Genomic DNA, 20995 nt, shown 5'->3' with positions numbered 1-20995 from the left:
ACTGCTGCTTTATAAATAATTCTAAACTAACTTTAAAGAACTGAGTAGTAGGGAGCAGAAATTTTTTTCATGTCATTTTGAGTAAATTCAGATTTTAAATTTTACATTTGCCAATAAAGCTTTGCTGCAGATTTTTGTCTATAATTATATTAATTTATGATAAATGATTTGTGCTCCAGATCTGAACTACTGTAGTGATCTCTGCTTTAGATTAGACACGTGTCCTGGAGTCTTTTTCCCAGGATAAAAAGCACTAAAAAGTCTCCATCCGTTCTCCATCACTGTCTAGGAGAAGCAGCGAACATACTAAAGAGATCTCGTTTTGTGATTTCTCTGTCCTGCAGGCCATTATAAAGTCGTCGGGGATAGAAAGATAATTTAAAAAAAGGTCTAAAGAAAAAAAACTCCTCCAGGTATCCTGACGGCCAGCAGTGGTGGACAGTAACGGAGTAGCTTTACTTCGTTAGCCTAAGTACATTTTTCAAGTAGGCTATCTGTACTTTTACTTCACTACAATCCAAAGCATAAGATCGTACTTTTAACTTTACTACATTTCACAAAACATATCGTTACTCCTTATAATATATCACGTGCTCCGACACGTAGAAGCGGTGTCTGATTCATCATGAACGAACTGAGTCTTTTCAAAACGAACTTTAATCAGATCGCGAATCGCACCAAACGATTCGTTTACGAATTAGAATGATCCGATTGCAGCTGTTCTGGAGTCGACCACTCACTGATTCAAATGAACCGTTTAGTGCGAGTCTCCAGAAGTAAGAACCGGCAGATCTTGTGAGCGTGAGTGCGTCTGATGTTGCTAAATGTAAGTTATTAATGTCGAAATTTAGGATTAATTATTGTAAATGAAAATTATATTTAGGTCAAAATTGTCAGTTGTTTGGGAACTAAATCCGCTGTAAAGAGTGATCTGTTTAAGCCCACTGAAATGCTCCAGTGCAAACGATGCAGACACATCAATCAGCGTCTCTGTGTTTTAGGTTAAAAAATAAAATAACCTTAAACTTACACAGATTAAATAAAATAACTCATGCATGTCCAAATTCCCCGCTACCGTAATATTAACAGTTTTATTAAAATGCTACCATGACGTCTGTTTTTATATTGTGTATCAACAGTAACGTTATACATATGTAGGCTATATTGTTTGGATTAACTAGACGAGTAACGTTACACAGACATGAATGTTTATTCATAACCGTACTGGAAATAAGTAGGCTAAATATTGTAGCTGATGCTAAATGTCTAGCTATAACAAGCTTGCTGGTGCTAACTTGAGGTAATTTTTTTTTTATTATATATATATATATATATATATATATATATATATGTGTGTGTGTGTGTGTGTGTGTGTGTGTGTGTGTGTGTGTGTGTGTGTGTGTGTGTGTGTGTGTGTGTGTGGATTACATCTAGGGACAAAAGAAAGGATGTGATGTTCAGAACATGGTTACTACAGTAATTATCAAAGAGGGGAAGAGACGCACCCCGTTTGGCCAGGGGTGTTTTTACACCACAGACAAGGTTTGAGAAGGAAAAAATCATTATGAAAATATAATTATATTTTCCTTAAAATGTTCTTCCTAACTTCAGGCCTTATTATCATATATAACTGTGATGTTCAGTAAAACCACAAACTTTAAAACACTTTAAAACACAAGTCCATATCAACAACAAAAATATATCTTGACTCCATATAGTGGTTATTTTGGAAAAAATCCCAGGTATTTTGAGCAGTAGGATTATGTATATATATATATTTAAAAAAATGTGCTAATATAAAATTAAATTAGCCTAGGCCTATATAAAATTCCAAACATCTATCTTTCAGTACTTTTTTACTTACAGTAAGTACATAACAAATTGAGTACTTTTGTACTTTCACTTGAGTAAAATTGAAAAAGGAGTCGGCTACTTTTACTTTTACTGGAGTAATATTTTATTATACGTATCTGTACTTTTACTCGAGTTTATTTATTTTATTTTAACTTTTTATTCATCAAATAATCCTAAAAAAAGTATCACAGATTCCAAAATAATATTTGGTAGCACAACTATTAATAGTTCTAATAATAAATCATCATATTTTCATGATTTCTAAAGATCATGTGACACTGAAGACTGGAGGAATAATGCTGAAAATACAGCAAATAGATTATATTATATATTATTATATATAAGGATATTAAAATAGAAACCACTATTTTATATATTTTATTTTGATAATTTAGAATTATTACTGAAATACAACCTTTTTTGTTTCAAACAGTTCATTGAACAATAATAAATGAAGTACCTGAAGAAGACAATGAAGTAAATGTATAATAATTAGCAAAGATGATTCATTTAGGGCTGTAAAGGAGCGTGTGAGGGGCGGAGACGCGCCGCGAAGCGTCAGACGCGCGTGAGGACCAAACACAGCAGAACGGTAGGAAACTTCACTCCTCTTATTATTTCTCTTTTACTATAGCGATTTATTTTTTAGATAAGTGATCTGAGTCTTTCATAGATTTGTAGAGTTATTAGAGTAGAGTTATTAGCGAAAGTGAGTTATTTTTTACATTCTTTGGTCGAAGTTTTCAGATCGGCAATTCGGAGCCTGTTCGCGACTCGGTTGATTCAGATCGGCACTTCGGAGCCAGTTCGCGACTCGGTTGATTCAGATCGGCACTTCGGAGCCTGTTCGCGACTCGGTTGATTCAGATCGGCACTTCGGAGCCTGTTCGCGACTCGGTTGATTCAGATCGGGACTTCGGAACCTGTTCGCGACTCGGTTGATTCAGATCGGGACTTCGGAGCATGTTCGCGACTCGGTTGATTCAGATCGGGACTTCGGAGCCTGTTCGCGACTCGGTTGATTCAGATCGGGACTTCGGAGCCTGTTTGCGACTCGGTTGATTCAGATCGGCACTTCGGAGCCTGTTCGCGACTCGGTTTAATTCAGATCGGCACTTCGGAGCCTGTTCGCGACTCGGTTGATTCAGATTGGCACTTCGGAGACTCGGTTGATTCAGATCGGGACATCGGAGCATGTTTGAGATTTTTTTTTAATTCAGATCTGGACATCGAAGCAGGAAGTGTTTGTCAAACAGTTAATTGGTGATAAATGAATATTTGGACTTGAGGCTTTTTTTTTTTTTACCTATCGATTCAGCATGTACATGGACCCACACACAAAGGTGGACACACTCTAGACTTTATCATCAGTAGAGCTCTAAACTTTTCATCCATTGTTATTAAGGACGGTATTCATAACCTTACTGAAAATAAGTAAATTGTTAGCTGATGCTAACTGTCTAGCTAACAAGCTTGCTGGTGCTAACTTGAGGTAATTTTTATAAGTAATGTCCAAATATATATATATATATATATATATATATATATATATATATATATATATATATATATATTACATCTGGGGAGAAAAGAAAGGATGTGATGTTCAGAACATGGTGACTACAGTAATTATCAAAGAGGGGAAGAGATGCACCCCGTTTGGCCAGGGGTGTTTTTACACCCCAGACAAGGTTTGAGAAGGAAAAAATCATTATGGAAATATAATTATATTTTCCTTAAAATCTTCAGGCCTTATTATCATGTCATATATAACTGTGATGTTCTGTAAAACAACAAACTTTAAAATACTTTGTTCTTACTGGTGAAAATCAGATGGTCATCTCTGTTTTCTCTCAGGTACATCACAGTGTAAGCTTCACAGTGAACATTACTCTCGTCAGCGTAGTCCATATCAACAACAAAAATATATCTTGACTTCATATAGTGGTTATTTTGGAAAAAAATCCCAGGTATTTTGAGCAGTAGGATTAAAATTAATATAAATTAATATAAAATTAAATTAGCCTATATAAAATTGCAAACATCTATCTTTCAGTACTTTTTTACTTAAGTACATAAAAAATTGAGTACTTTTGTACTTTCACTTGAGTAAAATTGAAAAAGGAGTACTTTTACTGGAGTAATATTTTATTATACGTATCTGTACTTTTACTCAAGTACTTGATTTGTGTACTTCATCCACCACTGATGGCCAGTCCTGACACACTTTTGCGAGCTGAAAATACCAAGATAACAAGCTTGCATCATTCATGTCAAAGACAGAGTGAAAAGTGAGTAATGCTTTGCAAAAGGCAACAGCTCGTTTGACAAATGATGGGATTACAAACACTCCTGCTAATCTGTGCTGTAATGTTAAAAACCAGAACATACAGTACGCAAACACACATATGTATATGAATTAAGCATGAAATCTCTAGTAAAGCTGTGTGATTTTGTATTTTTACTCCCCTTTAGACTCCAATATTTCATTTTTATCCTTTATCCGTCTGTGTAAGTTTGAAGTATCGTAGATCCAAGCTGTCAAAGCCAGAAACAGTGATACAGTAATCCTGTCTGGATTAAAGAGTTACAGAGTAATGAGGAAAGTCTCTCTCTTTTCCCTTTCCAGGATTTCATCACTAACCTCATTTCTATCTCACTCAGTCACAAATGTCTTTTTCATTTTGTTTCAAAGGACTTGGGTCTAGCTCACTGCATTAGCTCTGTTAAAGCATCTTTATATCTCCCGGTGAAGAGAAGCGCCTTTGGCTCAGTGTTTATTTGCAGCTTTCAGTCTGCAGGTACACATGTGCAGCGTTTACTGTAGAGCTCTTAAAAGCTCTTAATGCCTGAAGGTCAGACACCTGCTGTTCATAGTCACTACTGAGATAAAAAAAACTTGAGTTTTGAGTGGCAGTTCAGTATCCTACAGTTCTGTAAAAAAAAGAAAGAAAGAAAACTGTGAGGCATCTTGAAATTCTGTATATATGTAAGAATAAGACTCTTATGCTCACTATATGGTAAAAATTTGAAATTTAAAATAACTGTTTTCTGTTTTAATATATTTTAAAATATAATTTATTTCTGTAATCAAAGCTTTAGCATCATTCCTCCAGTTTTCAGTGTCACATGATCCTTCAGAAATCATTTTAATCTTCTGATTTGTTGCTCATTTATCATCAGTTATTACTGGTTCTCAGTTATTAATAATGGTTGGCTTTTAAAAAATTGTTAAAAACATTTTTTGCTGCTTTATATATATATATATATATATATATATATATATATATATATATATATATATATATATATTAGAAATCTTATGTAACATTATAATAGACTTTGCTGTCACTTTTAAGCAATTTAATGCATCAATATTAATTAGGCTTTTTAAAACTGTACTTACCCCAAATTTCTAAATAGCAGTTTCCACAAAATATATATATATTTTATATATTTAATAATTAACATTGATAATAATCAGAAAAGTTTATTGAGCAGCAAATCACAAATCAGCATATCAGAATGATTTCTGGAGATCATGTGACTCTGAAGACTGGAGGAATGATGCTGAAAGGATCAAAGGAATCCAAAGGATACAATGTTGTTTTACATTGTAGTTACATTCCACAATATTACTGTTTTTATGTATTTTTAATTTAATAATGCAGCCTTAGTGAGCATAAAAAAGAAATAAATTACAGACACCAAACTGTTTTTTTTTCTTCTTTTTTTAAAGTTTCAACTACCCAGTAGCAGGTGCGTGAATTAAAGGACATAAAAAACAGGGAACTTCTAAAAGTAGGAAAATAAAAAAATCTTCAATGAAACTGTGAATAATAGAGAGAGGTGAGTCAAGCACGGATGAATCATTTTAGAAATAGTTCACCGTGTTCCTTTCAGTTCAGAAACACCACAAACATGAATCAGACTGAGGAGGAGGAACATGTATTTCTTTAAACACACACTGACTTGTGTGATCTCTTCTCTCCGTGTCCCTTCGGTCCTGTGCCACAGTCACGTGCTTGAATGATGAAGGTGAACTCTCTCTGACGCTCACAGTCGATCGGTTCACGCACTCGCAGACGGCCCTCTCCGGACGTGCGGTTCAGAACCACAGCCTCGAACGGCGCACTGACACCCTGCACGTGAAAGCCACAGATTTCTCCTATAGAGAGAGAAGACCACAGATAAACACTTCCATTCTTTTCACCAACTTTTTTCTTTGTAATCTCTCTTTATAATGCCACAAATGTCTCGCAGTGAGAAGAAAGGGGGCGAATTCTTTACTTTTCTAGCTCTTTGTGGTTTTCCCTTTGTTAAACTGTCAATATAAACATGAATTGTCAGACAAATTTTGGAATAGTTAAGATTTTTAATGTTTTTGAAAACAGTAATATTGTGAAATATTCTTACAAGTTTTCTACTGTAATGCGTTTTAAAATGTAATTTATTTCTTTGATTCAAAGCTGCATTACTCCAGTCTTAAGTGTCACATGATCCTAAAGAAATCATTCTGATATGATGATTTGCTGCTCAAGATTCATTTCTGATTATTATCAATGTTGGAAACTGCATCATGTTTTTGTGGAGATAATGGTATACAAACATTCAAAAGCTAATGTTATTTTTTTTTATAAAGAAAGAAATGTATACTTATATTTAGCAAAGAAAAAATGTATTTATCAAAACTGACGGTAAAATATTTTGTAATGTTACATAAAAAGTCTAGTTTAAATAAATGCTGTTCTTATGAGATTTCTATTAATCAAAGAATCTTGGAGAAATGCATCACAGTTTCTACTTATTAAACAGCAAAAATCTGTTTTTAACATTGATAGTAATGAGAATATTATTAATAATTAAGCAGCAAAAGACTGAAGTAATGATGCTTAAAATTCAGCTTTACATCACAGAAATAAATAACATTTTACAGTATCTTACAATATCAAACAGGTATTTTAAATTGTAATAATATGTCACAATATTGCTGTTTTTAACATATTTTAATCAAACACTGTATTAGCCTTGGTGAGCATATGAGACTTCTTTCAAAAAATGAAATGTTAAATAAATTTAAATTAAAAATAAAATTTTTAGCAGCAGTATAATATCTATTTGATATACACTTATAATGTTAGTCAAGTTGACATTGTCCCCAGTTCTCATGTGGAGGTGATCTTGGCTTGTAAGAAACCACCTAGCAACCACCTACAACAGCTTAGCAACCACGGAACACCATAGTAAGTGAGCACTCACTTTTGGTGAAATCTATTAATATGATTGTGTGAGTGTGTGTGTGTGTGTGTGTGAGTTGTGTAAAACAGCACTGCTGTCCAGCACAGATAAGAGTATTCTCCATCTCTCCTCTCTTTGATCTTCAGAATAAACCCACATTCACAGCATACACAGAACAACAGAGAGAGGAAGAGCCAAAGAGATGGAGAAAAAGCAGCAATTCTCTTGCTGAATAATATTTCACAATCTTTCATTGGCTATGTTTCTGCATGTGTGAGTGCATGAGGCTAAACATGAATAATAGTGTATCCAGGCATTAAACAAGCAAGCATTCAGAAGTATGTGTGAGTTTTAGTTTGTTCTGTTTTTTTAAGCTTTGCTTTTATCAAAATGCGCTGACACTGATGTAGTAAGGGGGTGGTGCACTGTTTTTTAATTGTTGGTCTACATGTTTTTATAAATGTCAATTTTATAAATTGATTTGGATTAAAGTGTCTGCTAAGTGCATGAATGTAAATGTAAATTAGGGGCATTTTCTATATATATATAAATATATAAATTGCAAGCTTTATCATACTGAATATTGAATATATTGCAATATTGATTATCGTGACAAATAAATTAATAGATGGTCAAGAAATATTGATTTAAGTTGAAATTATGTTGAAGAAAGAGACTATGGAGTGATATGAGGGATATGACTTCCTGAGAGCTGTGCAATAACATACAATAGTTTGTGCACTAATGTATAGAAGATGTGTAGATTGGACACAAACAGACCCACTGACCCGTGATATTCAGTATCTGTGATATAGATATATAATCATGCTTTATAGTCATAAATATTGCTGTAGAGATGAACATGACAGTGTTCATTACGAAGGAATGAAAAATCAGTATTGAGTGAATGAATTGAAAATTGGATTACTGAAAGCATTCACACACACACACACACACACACACACACACATAGTATATCTGTGATTGACAGCTGTCAGCTGAACACAAACCTCAGAGAGAAAGAGAAACCCCTTGAAAAATAGAATTCCTGCTTATATCTTTCCCTCAAGGCTAACTGTTTCTTCTCTCACTTTTTTCTCTCAACATATTCTTTAAACCAGTGTCTCTCAACTGTTTTCACTTCAGAAAAGACTATATTTTTTGTGCATTTTATAAAATACAAAATTGTATTATTTAAATATATTAATATTGAGCTGAATATACTGTAACAATATGCAAAATGATTAATGTAAAAATACTGAAAAGGAAACCTGGACTGAATACCAGTTTCTAAACATCTCTCTCTGCAAACAATAATTCATAGCACAATGCAAACTAATTAGGAATATATCCGTGTGTGTGTGTGTGTGTGTGTGTGTGTGTGTGATATGGACAGATACATATTAACTTTGTGATGTTCTCTTAATTTTTATCAAAGTTTACAGCATTTCAATATGTTGCCATCTGTCTAATTTTACTGGCATCTAAGTGAATGGTGAGTTTTTGAGTTTGACGGGACACATGACCTTTGACCTCAACAACAAATTACTATTTACTTTGCTATGCATGATTATTAGCTTTAGTTGCTTGTTATTATCTGCATTTATAATTTTTTATATCAATACTGACCTGTGACCCACTTACGAATTTACAATTGGAGCTTTGTTTAGTTTTCAAAGTGTAATTATGATGCATTTGCCTTTCAATCAATAACATAGTTTCCATAATCTTCAGTGCTGTGCAAGAATGAAACTGCTGCTGTGATGACCAGTGAGACAATGTTTTTGTATGGTTAAAAAGAGAGTGTGTTAAAAAAAACCTTAATTACAAAATGCTATTAGCAGAATAGATGTTTTTTTGTGTCTTATTTTTAAATGTCTCTTATGTGTTTGTGTGAGCTTTATCGAAATTCATAAAGCTTTATTGAATTTAATGCCACCAAAGAGGTTTCAGACACTAACCATAACATCACATCTAATTATATAGTTCAGATGAGCTTTTGAGATAACCAAACAACCATTAAATGTCTACAATATGTAATTATTTTAGACAAAAAAAAAAAAAATTATCTTGACACCATTACTCTTTTTACATTCTTCTGAATTGCATGCACATCATTGTAAGACATCACTGTCAATGTCAGCTATTGACACTTTTATGCCTAAAGGAACACATGGCTACACAGACACTGAAATCTGTGTATTGTTACTGGGACACAGCGAGACTATAGTGTGTCTCATTTACTGCCATGTGTTTGATCAAAGTTTACAGACTCCCAGCAGCTGTGATTTATCCTCTCTGATACTGTCCCTCTTAGAGACGGAGCGTCTTATAGACCTTGAGGGAGTCGTATACACCTGAACTCGCAGTGACCCCTCACACACACACACACACACACACACACACATATTACTGAACGCTGTCTTTTATCATTCAAGTACCTAGTGAGCTTCGACATGCTTTCTCTCCTTCCCTCGGTCACTCATGCTTTCTTTCACTTCAATCACTTATTCCCCTTCAGCCGCTTGTCACTCCTAATTTTAATAATAATTTTATATATATATATTTTAATAATAATGCTCAATAATGACAGTGAGATTTACTTCCTTGTATATTGCACCCATCAAAAAAACATCCACTCCTCCTTATGCCAATTCATTGGCAAATGGTCTATGAGGTAAAGTGAGGTAAAGTTCTTTAAAGTGTTTATGATTAAAACCTATCAAAGCATTGCTTAGCAACTACATGATGAATCTAGCACTTGATCTGGCGTTCACAGCAATCACTCAGCTCTTTATAACCAGTGCAGCACCAGTACAGCGTTCGGCTCAAATCACTGGAGCATTACACCCATCAATTATTCAGCACGTTGATTTGTAACCTGCCAGCAATTACCCTCTTAACAAACTCAATCTCACTTCAACATAAATTACGCCCTCTTAATTAATTACTCTTCATCGTTGGTTGCTGGAGAACCATTAATCACACTTTATGTTTAATTACATTTATAGGTGTATTACCCGTAACACACATCGAAGACATTTTGAGTGTCAAACACAAACCTAATTCAATCAGATCTGTGCTTTTACATGCATGGATAATGTTTTCTCATTTCAGTGTGTTTTCATCATTTTCGGAAGCATGGTTTATGAGGACACTTTCTGTGTCCCCATAAAAAAAAAAGCCTTAAAAAATATATAAAATGACATTTAATGATATTGACAAATTGCACAGGATTTTTTTATTTTAATGTAATAATTAAAAATATTATATATTTTGTCCCTGTAACAACAGAATTGTTTTTGGTGGTTTAATATGAAGGATCTTATACTTAATCTGTATTTTTATTTTTGATCAGACTATAACCTAGTGTCTTCCTCCCCTCGGTGTCTATGTACACTACTTAATTAATTTCCTTGTCAGAATACAGTCATGGGTGTTTGTGTAAAGGTCACATGTGGCATTAAATCACATCAAAGGATACTGTATGTTGGGGAAGATGGGAACAGGTGGTGATAAAACATTGTGTGTGTGTGTGTGTGTGTGTGTTAGATGTCAGGGATCTCAGTGTCTTTCACAAGGGTTGGGTCTCTTTCAGCAGCCGCTGTCTGACAGTATTCTGCCAGTATAAACTCCATGAACGTTCCCCAAAGAACTCATTTATTTAGGAGGAATAAGAAAGAGAAGAGATTGTTAAATCTGGTAGTATTTTACGGAGAGAACACTAAATCATCAGAGATGAGAAAAGTGCTAGAGGGAGGAGTAAAAAGAAAGACTTCCTTTTTGAACTATGCCAATTATTATTTGTTTTAATTAATTCCACCTGAATCTTTTTAAGTTGCTTTGAGATTCTTTAGAATTGAAAGTTTATTTTGATTCCAGTCTGAAACGATGGATGGATGGATGGATGAATAGATAGATAGATAGATAGATAGATAGATAGATAGATAGATAGATAGATAGATAGATAGATGCAGTGCTGGTCGTCTGTGTGTGTGTGTGTGTGTGTGTGTGTGTGTGTGTGTGTGTGTGTGTGTGTGTGTGTGTGTGTGTGTTTGTGTGTGTGTGTCCTCAGGCAGTGACTCAGTTCAAGTGTATTAGAGAAATACAGTTCATCTGGAGTATCTGATACATTGGCAGTGTGATCTGGCAACCAGCAGGGGATCTGGAAAAGCATAAAGCATCTAATAATCAGAAAGAACAGATGGAGTAGACAGACAAACACACACACACACACACACACACACACACACACACTCATCAGCTGAGACTGCCTCAGGAAAGATGTGCGTATACAGCGCTGTAATACAAACCCATTAGCCTATAAAGCGCTCATGCCTTGCTTTCTTACCTCCAAATGGAACAGGTGCGTCTTTGTCCAGAGCCACTAAAGGAGGATCCAGAAGAACCACATCTGTGTTTTCTGTGATGACGCCGTGGTATGAGCTCTCGATCCACGGCTTGTGCTTATTCACTAAGAAAGAGAAATGATCTTTGATTTACTTTGAAATCAAAACCATTGACAATCTTTTTTGAAATACTTCTGCATATCTAAACACAAGATTGCTCCCTCTGTAATGTCCACAAAGACATGATTCTCAGAATACTGTTCAGTCAGTTCACACTGACAGAAATGCAACTCAATAGTAGAAATGCTGCAAAAATGCCCTTTTTTAACCTTTATTTTTAATTAAGAGTGTACTTTGATCTTTCTTTTATCTGTTTAAAACAGTTGGTAAACTCAGTTGCACTTCCTTCTCAATCAAAGCATTAAATCCTCAAGACTCTGTAGGCACTTGTGGAGAAACTGTTCAAATGACATGCATGTGCAGTAAAGAAAGGCTATAATTGAGGCAGACACACAATACCAAACCCATATTGCAGTCTGAAGTTGAATTTTAAATCAGTGTGTTTTACAACCAACCATATAAAAGTGAGTTGGCAGCTTACAGCAGCCAACAGTTTTATGTTTTACAATGAAATTTATCAAAGACATGAATTGACATATTTTGATCTTTAAGACATACAAACTATATTGTTTGATTTCTAACCAGACACTGAAGAGAATAGAGACAGAAACCTGGCAAATGAAAAATACAATCATTTGTAATTAATTTATGGTCTCTTGTTGTGGATTACACCTGGGAAAGCTGCACCTGATCTGCCCTCACTTCTCTTCTCTCATCTACTATTTTTCTTCTTATAAGAAATAAAGCATGCCCTCTAAAGGTCAGGGCCACATCATTTACTTGTTTTATGTCCCGGAGAGACCAACTAAAGCTGAGAGAAGCACAGGAGAAAGAGGTAAAGAATGGAGGACAGAAAGAAAGATGAGGGAAATGGAGAGCGTGAGATTGAATGGAGGCCAAATCACTAAAAATCGACTTCTGTTTGAAAGACATGGAAAACAAGGACTTTCATTGACTGATAAATACAGAAGTCCACGTTATACCCTGCAGAGGGGAAAACATATTTATTAAAACTAACACAAATGCGCTAAGTCGACCGAGTAACAGATTCTCATTCTGGGTCAATCAAAGAGCTTGCAGAGCCAAGAGAAAGAGTCTCTTTTTCTCACATACACAACAGAGGAAATAAAGTGTTGATCTGTCTCAAAGCTGTGTTAATCCGCTGGCAGCTGTTATGGGTTTTTCTACATCCCGAAGGTTCGATCTCCCTCCCAAATGCATGCTCTCTCTTTCCCACATCTGCTTTCTCTTCTAACCAGTGCCATTGTGTTTTGTAAAATGCCTATTTCTAGCAAGAATTGTTTTAATGTGGCTAAAAAAGAAATAGCAACAAGAAAAAGTCAAAAGTAGTATTTTTCCAATTAAATGCAATGTTTATTTCAACCAGCTTGATGCTGATTCATAAAATCCCGATATCAGAAAATCTATGCCAGTGTTTCCCACACAGCTTTCTATCAGTGTCGCACCCGCACACTTACATCTGCTGCCAAATCTACAACTCCACGGCAAAATAAGTCATATTTTATAGAATATGTAATCTGGATTGACTACAATTTCAATCAGGTATTCCTTCAAGTATGTATGACAATTATATTGCACACAGTTAGTGTTGGCGGTATGGTTATGTTCTGGGCAACACTCCACATGCTTGGACAGAGCGGGGAGAGCAGCAAGACAAACCCACCTGGGGTACAGAACAGAACCATTATAAGCAAAATTACAATTCTCGATTACATGAGTTGTAAACAAAATGTGATAATGACTGCTTCCAATGAAGAGACTGTAAAGAAAGAACAAAGTTTGATTGGATTACAGGTTCAGTTGGTGGAGCTGGGGTTGTAGGAGGGAGTTAATTGCAAGCAGCGATGCAATGGAAGAGACGCTGAAGAATGGGAATTTAAACAGTCCACAGGTGATAGGTGTCAAGACTGGATTGGTGCATGTCAGGAACAGTTGATGCAAGCATGACTAACGTGGCCTGACTGAACTAACGCGATGCTCGATAATAATCAAACATAATAGAAAAAAACGGTGTGTGCTGCAAAAAATGACAAGAAAACACGTAAAACTTTAATACAATTTGTAAGATTACTATTTTCAATTAAATTTAAAAAAGTAAAAAATTAACCCCCTCCCCCTTAATATTTGTAAAATATCATATATTTAATAAATGTAGTTGTAATATATCACAGCTTTAAAATAAGTTAATTGTGTTGATTATTATATGTGAAGTTAATGAGTGAACTGCATATTGTGGGCAATACTATTATTTGCTGCCATTAATATTTTGTTCTTATATATATATATAATTTTTAAAAATAATAAAATACATATAATAATGGTGGATCTTGGGATAGATGATATACTACAGTATCAGTTTGCTCACTGTGGTTACTGGTCAGTGACCTGAAAGTGATCTTTTGATGGAAAGTTAGAAATCTGCTTCAGTGTCTTTTATTTCTACAACATAAAGGTCTGCTTTATGAGATATGAGATTAATAACATACTATATTTCTGGCTGAAGGTTTCCTCAGCATGAAGCCAGTTAGCATTGGTACTAAACAAAGGCTTGCGGGTTGACTCCGAACAGCAGTGCTCGTGATGATCAGCATTCCCCGCAGCAGCAGTGCAGTGAGCATTGAAGGAGTGTGACAGAAGTATTTCCCTGCAGCTTTATTGTGTCTGTGATACAGAGGTGCTCAGGAAGAACAGACACATAATGGCTCCTTTACACTCTTGTGCATTAAGAGCCAAAATGGTTCCTTTCATCTCATCGCTTATGGAGGGAAATGAGCCCAGAGCACAGAGGGAATGTCAGAACTAGGTTACAGGAAGTAAATAAATATAATCTTTTTTAGTGAGTTATGAAAATGAATGTTGTTTTGATCTGTACAGATATGATTGTGGTACATTTTGTGTGACAGTTTCAGCTGAAATAATTTCTGTATTATATGTAAGGGAAAGAATAAAGATGTAGACATACTTGTTTGTTAAATACTGTCAGGAACAACAGGCTTTATGTAGGTTTTATGAATGTAAATGTAAGACTTTTAAAGAACTTTTTATGACCAAGAAAATAAATAAATAAATAAGGAATAAATTGATGCGAACACAATTCATTCATGTTCTGAAAATGTAGCACAATAAGTTACACAAAGTTGTAACTTTGAAAGTGCCACTTCCAAAAAATACAGTCTGCATTATTTTTTAATTTCACCAAATATAAGCTTAAACCTTGAATATTTGTTCCCCGCCACAAGACTTTGGAAATATTTTACTGTACCTGCAAAAAAGTTATGTTTTCCTCAATATGTTTATCTTTTTTCCAAAGAGTCTTAAATCAAGATACATTTACCTCAGAAGCAAAAGAAGTGTAAGAAGTCTTGTTTTCTGTAAAACTGAACAAAATTAAGTGAGTTTATGCTTAAAGCAAGGAGAAATATCAACAGACTCAAAGAGATCAACTTAGTTTCTATGGGGATTACATGTTTTTTTTTTTCGTGCACTGGCAGATTTTTGCGCTTGCTTTAAGCATAAACTCACAAAATTGTGTTCAGTTTTACAGAAAACGAGAATGCATATCTTCATTTTGCATCTCAAGTAAACTCATCTTGATTTTATAGTATATATTTTTATTGGAAAACAAGACAAAACACTGAGGATATAATTTTTTTCAGTGCATGTAAGATTATATGAGAAACCCAGATTTCCAGATCGACTCCATCTTATATCTCCTCTTATATCTTCTTTAGGACTGTAGAGTCATTACCGCCCAAAATCACTCTCTCTGATCACATAATGTGAAGATGCCTGATTAACTGACTCTAAACTCTCAGATGTTTCCATTAGGCTGCACTAATGGACTAAGCTGAACTTAATTCTGCAAAGATTACAGGAGATGAGAGGATCAGAGATGAGTTCAGTGGCCTCTCTGGACACACACACACACACACACATGCTCCCCGTGACTCTGACAACTGTGGGATTAAGCGACTTTGTTAGTTTAATGGAGAATATACAATGGGAAAAGATGCTGTTTAAAATAAGTTTCAATATCATCAAATATATCAGAGCCGTACCAGGGTCCCCTCAGACTGGGTCTAACTGCCCACCTTATTAGTTGATATTCTTGATGCTGCTCTGTTTGTGCTCTATGCACTTCTCTGTATGTTATTGGGATGACAAAAAAAAAAGACACTTATTATTGTTCAAGTGTTCTTCGATGTCAAAATGTTTGAGATGCCTAATCACATCAAGCTGGAGTTAAGTGCTCATAGAAACTGAGTCTGAATTCCATCGTGACAGTGAAAGAGTGCAATGTAAGACAAACATTTAATACTGGACAATTATTCAATGAAACAAATGTTAAATGGTCAACTTTAGCTGTTTTGATTTTAAAGCATCATTTGCATGATTCATGTAAAGTCATAAATTATTGTGACATTAAAAAAGGAGCCATTTTCAGCATATTAGACATATGGATGTGTGCATATCGTTAAATAAAAACAATATTCCCAAATAGAAAACATTTGCTATCCTAAAAAATATTTTACTTTCTAAAAACGTATTTTTGTAATATGTAATAATCTTTCAAGTACTCAAACCAGGGTTATTAAAGTTACTTAAAACTTGAACTGAAACTAAATGTAAAGCCATTAAATCATTTTATTCCTAATACATGTTAACCATGATGTACTAAAATAACTAAATACAGAAATAAAAACGAAAACTACTAAAAACTACACAATTACTAAAACTTTAACTAAAATTAAAATTTAAATCTCAAAGATACAACAATAAATGACTGATTTTTTTTTTTTAAATGTGCTTTTAAGATCTGCAACCTTTATTTTTGACTTCATTTACTGTGTTCAATATAGAGGATAATCAGTTTGAAGAATGAATTGTGGATAAAATAATAATAAATACAGTTGGCATATATTATTTCCTTCTCTCTTCTTTTCCTCTATCCTGTCCACTCTTAGAATCCCAGCAGATCCTGTATAGAGGAAAATGGAGAACGCTCTGCAATACTGCTGTAACACTTCCATAGTCCTGATGTAAGAGCTCCTAAACTCTAAAACATGAGAGGTGTGCGTGCATGAACACAAAGTTGAAGGAGAAATGAGTGATGAACATATGGTGTGAGCCTCCCATGAGCAGCCAAACACACACACACACACACACACACACATTCAAGAGAGGAGGAACATGTAGCTTTTCGTGGGATGATGATGATGATGATGACACACTCACTCCACTAATGAATATATATGATAGATGCATGGTTAACAATCAATCAGAGGGCTGTCAGAACCCACACAGGTTCAGACGGTCGACACATTAATCAAATGTATGTAGAACGCAGCCTCAGCGAAACCAAACCCTAGAGTCATCAACCCACAAGCCTAACGAGGTCTGTTCAGCCATCCTGATTCTAGTTCAAGCACTGCAATCTCCCAAAGAACCAGTCTTCCAGTGTAAACGTGATGTATATAGATGTAAAAATACTTTCTAAAAACTGTAACGCCTAGAGACTTAAACTTGGTGAAATCAATAAGGGAACACAATAGCATGAACTCGTCCCGACTGTCCCAAGGATGGCACTATAAATATATAAAAAAAGAAATTTTTGACCATAATTCCTGAACCGTTTGTTATAGGCCCATAACAATTATAATTTTAAACTGTTGATTCATCATTGTTTAAACTTGGCATGGGTCACTTTTACTTCAATGGCTATAACTCCTGTGAGGAATGAGATATTCACTCTTATGTATAGGCTCAAATTAAAGAATGTAGCAAAAAACTTCTGAAAAGAGTAATTTGCCTCTTTGATTTTAAGTGCTTGGAGGTTTGCTAAATAATACATGGTATATTTTTATGCACACACCATGATGATTGCTTTTTGGAGCTGCTTTTGTTATCCATCATCATTGCTAATTATTGGAATATAACAATAGACAGTAGCAACATTTTGATTTAAAACACCTAACATTACCACTGTTTAAAATGTGTTTACAATGTTGTTTTAAACACTAAGAATTTAAGACATCACAATATTATAACTGTAAAATGATGTTTCTTTCATGATGATCTCATTCATGTTAAGATTTACTAAAGATTTATTTCTAGTAGTTAGTCGTTTTTAATAGAAATTAACTTTAAGTGAGTGTTAGATGAAGCTAAGTTAATTTAACAGGTGGAAATGAGAATGTTACCAAACACACGTAATATTAGCCTATGATTGTGAATTTTTATAAATCAGTAGTTTCTGCTAGTAAAAAAACAACAACCACAACATGCAAAGACAGATATTTGCAGCACAGAATGTATTAATACTGCACCATACCTGAACTCTTGTGTTTATAAGAAATGTATTTGATCTGCTATATAAATAATGAAGTGAAAGAAGTCCATATATCATTGATTTGAAAACCCAAGGCCTACATAGGTTCTTTTCTCTTCCTTATAATGCATTGCCCTTTGTTGCTTGGAAACGTGGAAATGTAATGCAAGAGACTGACCTGAGACCTCAGCAGCTGCTCAGTGTGTCACAGTAACTGCAAACACAGCGTACAGATATATAGCATCTGCTGACACTGCTCTTTGTGGTTTATTTTGTGATTTCTAGATGTTTATGGTCATTCCAGGCTTAATTAACTTTGTTTATTTTTGTGCAATATCAATTTTGACATATACTACTATCTTATGTTTCTGAGATAGAGAGAGAGAGATTTGTTTACTCCCGTGACAAGGACAAACAGCCCGAGGAGTCTGCAGCTAGTGAAGTGAATCATGAAATACACAAACAAGCAAAGCTGAAACACAGCATGGATAAACACTGAAAATGGAAAGAGAAAGACAAGAACATGCATCACTGGACAGGATAGGACAACAATATAAGACAAGAAAAAGGGATGAGAAAAGCTGAGCATTGATAAATTATTGTAAGCTCAATGTCTTCAGTCTGTTGCATACACAGTACACACTATATATTTTATGAGAAGGCATTTGCAAGTAAAAAAAACAATAATTTTGTCTCAAATTAAACCCTTTTAAAACTAGATTTACTGTATTGTTATAAACTAGGATTGCAGCTGGAATTAACTCGCAACCAAAACAATTATTTATCAATCATTTGCATTTTGAAAACATTGTTTAGCCTATATTACATTTTTTTTTTACACTTACACTCATAAGACAGATACAAAACGAACCACTTCTCTCAAACTTTGATAATGGCATCACATGATAGGCTACTTATTGTGACAGAAAAAGAGAGAACATAACTATTGTATCCCAAAAACTCACATACAGCATCATTATATGTGATGCAGTTCTTCCAGCAACTGATCAGTAAGTTAGCGTTTCATTAAAGGCATTCAACCTTAAATCTCAACACAACAATAAAAACTCGTCATTTAAAACTATTAGGATAAAATCTTATTTCGCAAGTTTTAAAAATTCTGACATTTTGAGCGCACAGGTCATTCAGAAGAAGCGTTTTAATAACCCCCCCCCCACACACACACACACACACCCACTGTTTTGATAAGTTTAAAGCGTTTTGTCTCATAAATGCATCATATCCTGCAGTTATGCTGATGTTGTCTTACCTCTGTGCGCGCGCACGCAGGAGAGCTCGAGCGCGAGCAGCATCAGGACCAGTATTCGTTTCATTGTAGTAAAACTCTTCCGGTCTTTCTGTTCTTCCTGAGCTCTCTCACACTAACACAATGGTGAGATGTTTAAAAATACATCTAAATTAAACTGCACAATCAATAAGAGTCGCTGAAAGATTTAATGTGAGCTGACGCTCTGTCGCGTGAAAGAGCTTGATACTGAGAGAGAGAGAGAGAGAGAGAGAGAGAGAGAGAGAGAGAGAGAGAGAGAGATTTTTTCCTTAACGACTACTAGACCATCGCTACCCTTTATGTGTCTATGTGGTATATGAAATGTTAACACCCAATATCCATTCATCAGTTCATGATTTTTATTCTCTGTGAAGTCTGTTTGAAGATTTTTTTGTTGTTGTTAAATATAAAATTTTTTTAACTCAGCCCACAAAAAAAAGAAGAAAAAAAGTTGAAATACTTTGTGATGGATCTTGAAAAGGTGGATTGTGGCTCTACCTGGTGGCGGTTTATGTCAACTACAGTCTGGTATATTTTACATCAAAATATTTCAGCAAAAGCTGTCCCTCATTATTTTAAAGAAATTATATCGACACCGAAGTGCGATTACCGATTTGTGAAATAATTGTGTAGTTTTGACGCTATAAAACGATTTATTTGCTCATCAATCCATGTACGAGCCAATGATATACATTTTGGGCGGGGCTACATGTGTAGCCACGCCCCAAACGGCGAGAGAGACGAGTGCAGTGCTGAGAGTTTCACCTGTTCAAGCTGTAAATGCTTGCTAATAATACATGAAGATGCTTTAAATTAAATTGCAGATGATCGCCGACGGATGCCTCATGCAGACACACGTGGAAGATGCAGGTATATTTTTTGCTCGAGCGGTGACTCACAGAATCACATGTCAGTCTGACCAAAGCCCGCTAGTCCTGTTATAGCATCATGTTTTCATCTTCTGCCTCGTTGAGAGGTGCTTTCCCCTGCGCAAAACTTTTATTTGACTCAATATTCTGTAAATATTATAAATTTATTTTATGTTCTGCGCATATTCCCATTATGCAAAAGTTTATTATAATCAAAAAATGTCAAACTGACTGAGCTCAATAAAAAAAAATGTAAAAAACGAACCAGAGAGATATATATACACTTATATTGCGATTTTTTTTTTTTTTTTTATTATTATTATCTTAATTTATCTTTAGTATCTTATGATTTTATAAATGTGAACTAGTTATTAAAACTTTTTGGAATCTTTGTGTATATAATAATAATAATATTTATTATTCACATTATTTAGAAATCACATTTATTCAAATAAGCTTTATGCTATTAAATATATAACCTTTGTAAATGCTTTGTATTTCTGACATATTTTGATTTTGCTATGTCCGGTGCTTTTAGCTTCTTTGCCAGCATTTCACCCTGAAGAGGAGAGTGAAGACATGAATTATCAAAATCCATGCAGCGAGATGCATGAAGATCCTGAGGAGCAAAGAGGTAAGTGTCCATTTTTGATTCTTCATTATTGAATGCTAAGGAACATTTAAGTAGCAAAGCTTCGGCTATATAATCATAGTAGCATGATTTAAGTACCACTATAAATATGCTTGTTTTAGATGAGATGGAAGCAGAAGAGAGACCTTATTTGTGTCCAGTGTGTGGAAAGAGTTTTTCACGACTGGCCAACCTCAAGAAACACCAGAAGATTCACTCTTCTGTGAAGAAGCATGCTTGTGTTGAGTGCGGAAAGACCTTCAGTACACCCGAGTATCTGCGAAAGCATCAGAAAAC

At 34.7% G+C, this 20995-nt stretch overlaps 1 protein-coding gene and 1 long non-coding RNA gene across 2 annotated transcripts in view; one reads left to right on the top strand and one right to left on the bottom strand.

The window, feature by feature from the left end:
- LOC113112852 (calsyntenin-2-like) overlaps positions 1–19396 on the bottom strand; it is a 45690-nt gene extending 26294 nt beyond the window's left edge. The window contains exons 1-3 of the mRNA XM_026278770.1: positions 19181–19396; positions 11444–11566; positions 5827–6022 (exon numbers count right to left, since the gene is read on the bottom strand). Of these exons, the coding sequence (XP_026134555.1) occupies positions 5827–6022; positions 11444–11566; positions 19181–19244 (383 nt within the window). The 5' untranslated portion in view covers positions 19245–19396. The remainder of the gene's footprint in view (positions 1–5826; positions 6023–11443; positions 11567–19180) is intronic.
- A 537-nt stretch (positions 19397–19933) lies between these two features.
- Positions 19934–20906, top strand: LOC113112879 (uncharacterized). The gene is made up of 3 exons (XR_003293504.1): positions 19934–20068; positions 20606–20701; positions 20821–20906. It is a non-coding gene; the product is annotated as an uncharacterized LOC113112879 (long non-coding RNA).
- Positions 20907–20995: the final 89 nt, after the last annotated feature.

The sequence above is a fragment of the Carassius auratus genome, chromosome 13 (genome assembly GCF_003368295.1).
Source record: "Carassius auratus strain Wakin chromosome 13, ASM336829v1, whole genome shotgun sequence".
NCBI classification, from domain to species: Eukaryota; Metazoa; Chordata; class Actinopteri; order Cypriniformes; family Cyprinidae; genus Carassius; species Carassius auratus.
The sequence above is the reverse complement of the archived record's forward strand: the minus strand, read 5'-3'. Positions and strand labels throughout refer to the sequence as shown.